Source organism: Agrilus planipennis, unplaced genomic scaffold (genome assembly GCF_000699045.2).
Source record: "Agrilus planipennis isolate EAB-ADULT unplaced genomic scaffold, Apla_2.0 scaffold92, whole genome shotgun sequence".
Taxonomy (NCBI): Eukaryota; Metazoa; Arthropoda; class Insecta; order Coleoptera; family Buprestidae; genus Agrilus; species Agrilus planipennis.
The window spans coordinates 956359-964832 of record NW_020438900.1 but is presented as its reverse complement, the minus strand read 5'-3'; the positions used below and the strand labels follow the sequence as shown (position 1 = coordinate 964832).

The following is an 8474-nucleotide window of genomic DNA, read 5'->3' as shown; positions in this document are numbered from 1 at the left end:
AATATAGGGTTGTTCGGAAAGTCATTTCGTTTTTTTTTGTGGAAATGAAAGACAGTTTTCGTATAATAAACCAATACTTTATTAAATTATATATTGACCGTTCTGGGCCAACACCTTTTGCCATCTTTCTGGTAGTAGCATAATTCCACGCTCATAAAATTTTTGGTCTTTGCTGGCAAAAAATTGATCGAGGAGGTTTTTGATCTCCTCATTTGAGGTGAAGGTTTTATCGTCTAAAAAATTTTGGAGTGACCGGAGCAAATAATAATCCGATGATGCCAGGTCTGGAGAATATGGTGGGTGTAACATTGTATCCCATTCAAGCTGTAAAAGCTTTTGGCGAGTGATCAAACTTGTGTGAGGTCTCGCGTTGTCTTGGCGAAACACTACACCTTTCCTGTTGATTAGTTCTGACCTTTTCTGTGTTATCCGGTAAAAGCTCAAAAAAAACGATTCCTTTAAAATCCCACCAAACAGACAGCATCACCTTTTTTTGGTGAATATCGGCTTTGNAGGTACGGGCCAACCGCTGGTGAAAGAATTTTTGCACTATCTTCAATAGTTCGCCAGATATGTTCTCCTAAATATTTAATTCTCGATTTCGAAAATAACACTTTGCCACAACTTCCGACAGCCATAACTCCGAAACGGAACCTCGTAGCTCCCGTCATCGCAAAATTTACATTAGGTAGAACAATTTGTCACTTTTGACTTTGCACTAAGATTCACTATAATTGACATTCATACACATTGTTAAGTAAAGGCTACACCAAGTTTTAATTAATAACGTGCCAATGGTTACGTTCAATTAACATTTTCAAGTAAATATCAAGACAGTATTTCTCTTGGATCAATGTATCACTTGTTGTGAGGTATGATCAGAAACGAATGAGTTATTTGACTTTAAATTGCACATTTATTCTATCGAGCTCAGGATGGTCTAGCATGCCACAAATAATGAATAATNCTTTTTATTCTTTACTAGGTTTTTACTTTTTTTCTGAATAAAAGGTACTCTATGCCTTCTTCTCCACGCTTAAGAATCATCATAAGCTCGTCAGTCTTAAGACTAGTTGGACACGCACCTCCACTCTTTCCTGTCCTGAGCCAATCTTCATTTCCCTAAAACTCGAACAACCTACATCCTTAATTATTTGGGAACATTAATTTAATCTAGGTCCACCTATACCCCTTCTAACTCCCTTTTCTGGCTCTAATTTGTCTCTGGTTAGACCTTCATGCCTGAGAAGGTGTGCTACCAACCTATCTCGCCTATTTCTTACTGACTTCCACTCCTCCTACTCTTTCTAAAGTCTCCTCATTTTTAACCTTCTCTATCCACGGTATCCACATCATTCGTCTGTAACACCACATTTCGAAGGCTTCTAACCTTATCTTTTCCGCCGCGCCCACTGTCCATGTTTCGCACCCGTACAGCGCCGTACTCTAAACATACACCTTTAACAACCCTTTTCGAATTTCTAAATTAACCGTTCGCGAGTATAAAAGTGACTTCTTTTTATTGAAGGTGACACGATCCTGCGCTATCCTCTGCTTTATATCCATACCACTCCTTCCGTCCTAACTTATCTGACTTCCTAGATACCTAANCTTGAGAAGGTGTCCTACTAACCTATATCGCCTATTTATTACTGACTTCCAGAGAGTCCTCTGTTCTCCTATTCTTTCTAATACCTCTTCATTTCTAACCTTTTCTACCCACGTTATCCTCATCATTCGCGTATAACACCACATTTCGAAAGCTTCTAACCTTATCTTTTCCGCCGCGTCCACTGTCCATGTTTCGCACCCATACAGCGCCGTGCTCTAAACATGCACCTTTAACAACCTTTTTCAAATTTCTAAATTAACCGTTCGCGAACATAGAAGTGACTTCTCCTTACTGAAGGCGACTAGACCCTGCGCTATTCTCTTCTTTATATCCGTACCACTCCTTCCGTCCTGACTTATCTGAATTCCTACATACCAATCAGCCTATCGTCTCCTATCGTTATATTCGCTCTTTCCCTAGTTTTTCTTCCCTTGCATGCCAGTATTTTTGTTTTATTTTTCGTGTTTTTACTGTAAATCCTTGAAAAGATTGAGTTTTTTGAGTCACTAAATATAAGACAGTTTGGAAAAGGGAAATTTTTCAATTATATAAGTCACTGTTAACGCATTGCAAACTGTTGAAACTTTATTGTTATTTGCCGTTTTCTGTTTAATTAAAATTTTCCGATCCTGTATGCTGCATCATTTGATAGGAATAAGAGTTACGCTGAAACTCGGTATTTACTGGAACGGAGTAATTTGGAAGTTGGTACTGCACCATAAAATTAGTAAACTTTCTCAAAACGGTGACATCATTTCGATTCATGTATATGAAGTAGATTCAAAGCTATAGGTAAAACAGCATAGACAAAATGATAATCCCATTAAAGTTTGCGGTTCATTCCTGATTATTCTTAAGAAAATTTCCATTAGATTGTTAATAAGACAATAAGGCTAAACCCGTTGTTATTATCTCTTAGAAATTTTGCAACAACAGCTCTCCCTTTCTGTGGCACTAATTTAAAGTTTTACGCAGGATTTATTGGTAAACAGAAAACCGTTTACCCTATTCGATTGCTGACGAAGACTAAATTTCGAACATGAAAACTCAGCAAACTGTGGTAACACCTCATTCTGTAACTGTCATTAAAGCTTTAGTAGAAGTAACACATTCCGTAGAAATGCCATTAATTATACCACTTGAAATGAACACAAAAGACAAAACTGTGCGACTAATCTTATAAGCTTAGTTTCCATTTCAAAGACTTGATTACAACACGGTACATCAATATTTCGACAGCTATAACCATTAAACGAAATATCGTAGGTGGACGCTTTTATTATCCACGCAGAGCACAGGATCTCTAGAAAATTTTAATAATACTGCCATCGATATCAGACCATTCAATCGGAAGTTATGAGTCATCCTGTGAACTCAGGAAAACGCCAAAAATAAAAATTGGGCAAATTGCTTGAATTTCGTGGGCTCTAGCGCAGACCAGGAATGTGACAGTTCCGAACTTTTTCGTCGAAAACATGTCACACTTATTGCGCTCAACGAGTCATGTTTGGTATGTATCAGACGTCATGCCGCGGAGCTATGAATTTTCAAACGCGACCATGTTCGTGAACGCTATATTTTCAAATTTGACTTTTCGAAGCCCGTAGCTGGAGAACGGTAGGACTTTTCAGAAAAATTCTTTCACAGACGAATGCCCCATCTCAGTGCGAACGATATGAGCCATATGCGGTCGCATTCGGTGTTGATGAAAAATACAAAATTTTCAAAACTTTTTAATTGTTTTTTCTTCGAAACTGAATTTTTCCTGTACATTTAGATACGGGCCAACCGCTGGTGAAAGAATTTTTGCGCTATCTTCAATAGTTCGCCANGTAGAAATGCCATTAATTATACCACTTGAAATGAACACAAAAGACAAAACTGCGCGACTAATCTTATAAGCTTAGTTTCCATTTCAAAGACTTGATTACAACACGGTACATCAATATTTCGACAGCTATAACTTTTAAACGAAATATCCTAGATGAACGCTTTTACTATCCAAGCAGAGCACAGGATCTCTAGAAAATTTTAATAATACTCCCATCGATATCGGACCATTCAATAGGAAGTTATCAGTCATCCTGTGAACTCAGGGAAACGCCAAAAATAAAAATAGGGTAAATTGCGTGAATTTCGTGGGCTCTAGCACAGACCAGGAATGTGACAGTTCCGAACTGTTTTCGTCGAGAACATCTCCCACTTATTGGGCATCGAACGAGTCATGTTTGGTATGTATCAGACGTCAAGCTGCGGAGCTATGAATTTTCAAATGCTACCATGTTCGTAAGCGCAATATTTTCAAATTTGACTTTTCGAAGCCCGTAGCTGGAGAACGGTAGGACCTACCGCAAAAATTCTTTCACAGACGGATGTCCCGTCTCAGTGCGATTGATATGGGTCGTATGCGGTCGCATTCGGTGTTGATGAAAAATTCAAAATTTTTAAAAAAATTTATATTTTTTTTTCTTCGAAACTGAATTTTTCCTGTACATTTAGATACGGGCCAACCGCTGGTGAAAGAATTTTTGCGCTATCTTCAATAGTTCGCCAGATATGTTCTCCTAAATATTTAATTCTCGATTTTCAAAATAACACTGCCACAACTTTCGACAGTCATATCTCCCAAAGGGAACCCCGTAGGTAGGCGCTTTTGATCTCAGCGCAGAGCACAGTAGCTCTAGAAAAGTTTGATAGTACTCCCATTGCGATCGGACCACTCAGTCCGGAAATAGGGGTCATCCTGTGGCCTCAGAAAAACACTAAAAAGAACAAAAAGCAAATTCCGCGAATTGGGTCGTCTCTGACGCGGACCAGGAGTATCAGCATTTAATACTGCTTCCGTCGAAAACTTGCCGCATTCAATGCGCTTCGAACGAGCCCTGTTTGGTACGGATCGGTCGTACATCTGCGGTCATGTTCACGAGCGCACAGCTCCTAAGACTGACGTTTTGCGAGCTGTAACTGGGAAACTTCTCGGTGCGAATGATATGGGCCGTAAGCGGTCGCATTTGCTGTTGATGAAAAATTGAATATAATTTTTTTTTTCTTTTGAAATTGAATTTTTCCTGTACATTTAGGTACGGGCCAACCGTTGGTGAAAGAATTTTTGCTCTATCTTCATTAGTTTGCCAGATATGTTCTCCTACATATTTAATTCTCGATATCGACTTTGTAACAAATTCCGACAGCCATAACTCCGAAATGGAACCTCGTAGCTCCCGTCATCGCAAAATTTACATTACGTAGATCAATTTGTCACTTTTGACTTTGCACCAAGATTCACTATAATTGACATTCACACACATTGTTAGGTAAAGGCTACACCAAGTTTTGATTAATAATGTGCCAATAATGGTTACGCTCAATTAACGTTTTCAAGTAAATATCAAGACAGTATTTCTCTTTGATCAATGTATCGCTTATTTGCACATTTATTCTATCGAGCTCAGGATGGTCTAGCATGCCACAAATAATGAATAATAGCTTTTTACACCTTATTAAGAATGTGATACCTAACTATTCAGCTACGATGTAGCAAAGTTTTTCACAAAACAAAATGTTGTTGTTCCTGCGAGGTCAAACCACTTCCATAGGCTTTTAGAAGCTGTTACTCAAACAAAGGACCTTTGTACTGTAAGGAAAAGAAAAAGCCTAAACTCTTCATGTATAACGAAATCGTTTAACATAAAGACTCCTTGTAAGTTGAGCTTATTTATTTTGCCTTTTATCCCAAATACTGACTGGCTCTCTATAACGAAACGGTCATTTTCTGATACGCCACAGATTAATGAAAAATGTGGTTAATAAAAGAGAACCTTTGTGCGAACGAAAATGCTCTGACGTTTTAGTACGTCCGATACAAAAGACGGAGAATGAATACAGTACTATTTCAAATGTTCTTAATGTTTTTTATATTGGTAGCTGCTTACATTCCTATATGTATGCAGGGTGCAACTGAAATAAGTGCGGAGCTTACAGGAGGTAATAAGACTCTATAAGACAAGAAAATTAAGCACATCTTTACAAGTCCGAATGCTCACCGTTTTTAAGAAAAACGTATTTTAAATAACATGCAACAGCCACTTTGGACCTGGAGAAACCACTCAGAGAAATACCAAACGGCAACGCAGAATTCTATCAGCTGGTAATTACTTAACAGTCATTGGCACCAGGTCAGTGTATTACTGTAGAACAGTTATTATTAGCAAGGAGAGAGATATATTGGTTTCCTAGAAGACAACTCCTTAAGTGGTACACGCGAAATAGCACCGAAAGTTGGTTCCTCTCATGCGACAGTGTGACGAACTTTACAGTAATAGTTGCTGCATCCTTAACATTTGCAGCGAGTGCAAGCTTTACAGTAAACTGATAATCAGTCGTAAGTAGATTTGTGTCAACGATTTCGTCAAGAAAGTGCTTCAAATGCCGATTCTTCCCACAGGGAAGAGATGTTTACATCCTTGCCAGTCCGGATCTAACTCCGTAGGACTGGTTATATGAAAGAAGGCGTGTGCTTCTACCCTTTACTGGTGTTTTTCGGAACTAATATTTTATCAGTCATTGTCGCAATTTATTGTAGTCAAAGATTTAGTTTTACTAAATTATAACTTTATGCTTTGTTTCAAATAATTTTATCCCTTAACCAGACGCTGTTGTACTCATTTCTTATTACATATAGTTACTTTTTAATCTTCTACACTTATTTCATTAACGCCCTGTATTAGTTGTGCTCTGTCGAGTTTTCAAGTAGGTGCATTCCAAATTTTCTGGTTCTGTTTTTATGCACAAACATCGGCTACTGTCAAATGACTGCTAAAGATAAAAGCATTGTTTGCCTAGAAAATGCATCACATGCATTTGTAACTGAATCAACAAAAATTTAAGCATAAAGTAGTGCAAATTCCGTAACAATACTGCAAAAAGAGAGTTGATGTTTCATACAAAGCACAAAATATAACTGATGCTGCATTCTCGGTAAATAGCTGCAATGTTCTAAATATTTTCCAAAGTCAACACTGGAAGTTTTCTAAGTTCTATGAATATATAGGTATCCAATATTAACATAGATATACAAAGGTGCTGGATATAAATAAATAAAGCTTAACTGAATTTTCCTACCACCAANAAAAAGTATTTTTTTTTTCTAAATAAAAAGTGCTTTCTTTTTCCCTGTTCTATTTTGCGATTATAAGTGATTATTTTCAATATCAAGAAGGAGGTGAAGTTTACTATACAAAGAACATCAGAATTCACCATGTAAACAACTCTGTCAATCAGGTGTCAAAGTAAATTGCATTCTTCCTTGCAAAATTTCAACTTTCATGGTTTACATTACACGCTAGACTCAGTGATGAATGGTGCTCGTCAAAGGAAGCTGCCGTCTAAGATAATAGTCTATTTGATTAAAATTTTGATGGACAATGCATGTTGTAAATACTTGATGATCTATCTACGACGCATTTGTGAGTGACGTAAATTTTTAAAGGACGTGCAGTAAAAATATCTTGTCGATATGTCAGTTAGGTAGGCACTCTATATCCTTTATTTTCAAGATAGAATGAATATTATAAACTGAACAGGGCCGTACTTAAAACTAAATGCACTGATTTAGGCAGAAGTCACTAAACATTTATAAAACTTTGATTCTTATTTCATATAAGTTATCGGTTAAGACGGCATTGATGACTAGATCAATTGACAGTAAGAACTGTTACTTGTTCCATCTTGAAAGTGACTTAAGAGGAAATTTCAATTTAGTGAACCATGTGAACCAATAATTAATGGCAAATCTCTGCTGTGGTCTGGAACTATTAGTTTTTAACCAGTAGCAAAGTCAGTTGGTATTTCATCGGAACTGTTCATACAATGTTGATGATAAGGGTCAATAAGTTTGAAATAATGATCTTGGTCCGACAAGTTACATCTAATTCTGACCGATAATTTTTTTAAAACAGTCTTATTTAATGCTAATATTGTACAATCAGGGCAGCAACTGTACTTAGTTTTCACACATTTAATTAATGTAATTCATTAATTGAAAAGACAGAATCATATCGTTTATTTTCATCTTTAAGCAAAGGGATTAACCAGAACTCACTTTAATGTGGTACCTTGCGCTTGTTAGGGTAAGTTTTAATTGAAATCGTTTGTTGACATCTCAAAACAATGAGGAAAACTATAGATCTGCAAAACTTTACTAATAAGCTAAACTAGTGGAGCTTACGTAGATTAAATCCAATTTTAGCAAATTCGCCGGTTGTTATCTCTTGGTCTTTTGTTATGTAGCGAGACTCATTCAGAGCATGTTTTATATAACATGTGTCAGATAAATGTTGTGTAAATTAAAAACATTAACTACCCCATTTTTTAAAAAAGTAGGAAGTGATTAGCCTCATACTATCATTAGAACCATGTTTCATACTATTTATTACCTACTGTCTAAGTAATAGTATACAATTTCTTTTCCTGAATTTGTTGTTTTCATATCCTAAAAAAGAATCCACTGTTGCTAATAAAACGACAATTCAAAGTAATTTTACATCAGAAACACGTACTTGAAATGCTATTTAAAGCAGAACGAATCACAAAGTGCTATTTCTACAAATTGCACCAATATTTTGTTTTTAAAAAAAACTTACCTATACGTTATGGTCGATGAATAAAGTAGGCATGGAAATGCGAGCGCCATACTAGCACACCATACGAAACCAATCGTTATTAATGATGATGTTTTAGACATTTTATGCCGAAGCGGATGAACAATTGCCAAATATCTGCAACAAAAAGAAATTGTTTGAGATTTCGACATTATTTTCACACTAGCTGAGCCCGTCTAAGATGCATATATATATGTATATAT

General features: G+C 36.6%; 1 protein-coding gene across 1 annotated transcript in view; it reads right to left on the bottom strand.

The window, feature by feature from the left end:
- Nucleotides 1-8474, bottom strand: part of LOC108734947 (tachykinin-like peptides receptor 86C) — a 108685-nt gene that overhangs the window by 17166 nt on the left and 83045 nt on the right. The window contains exon 6 of the mRNA XM_025973281.1: nucleotides 8254-8388. Coding sequence (XP_025829066.1) covers nucleotides 8254-8388 — 135 coding nt within the window. The remainder of the gene's footprint in view (nucleotides 1-8253; nucleotides 8389-8474) is intronic.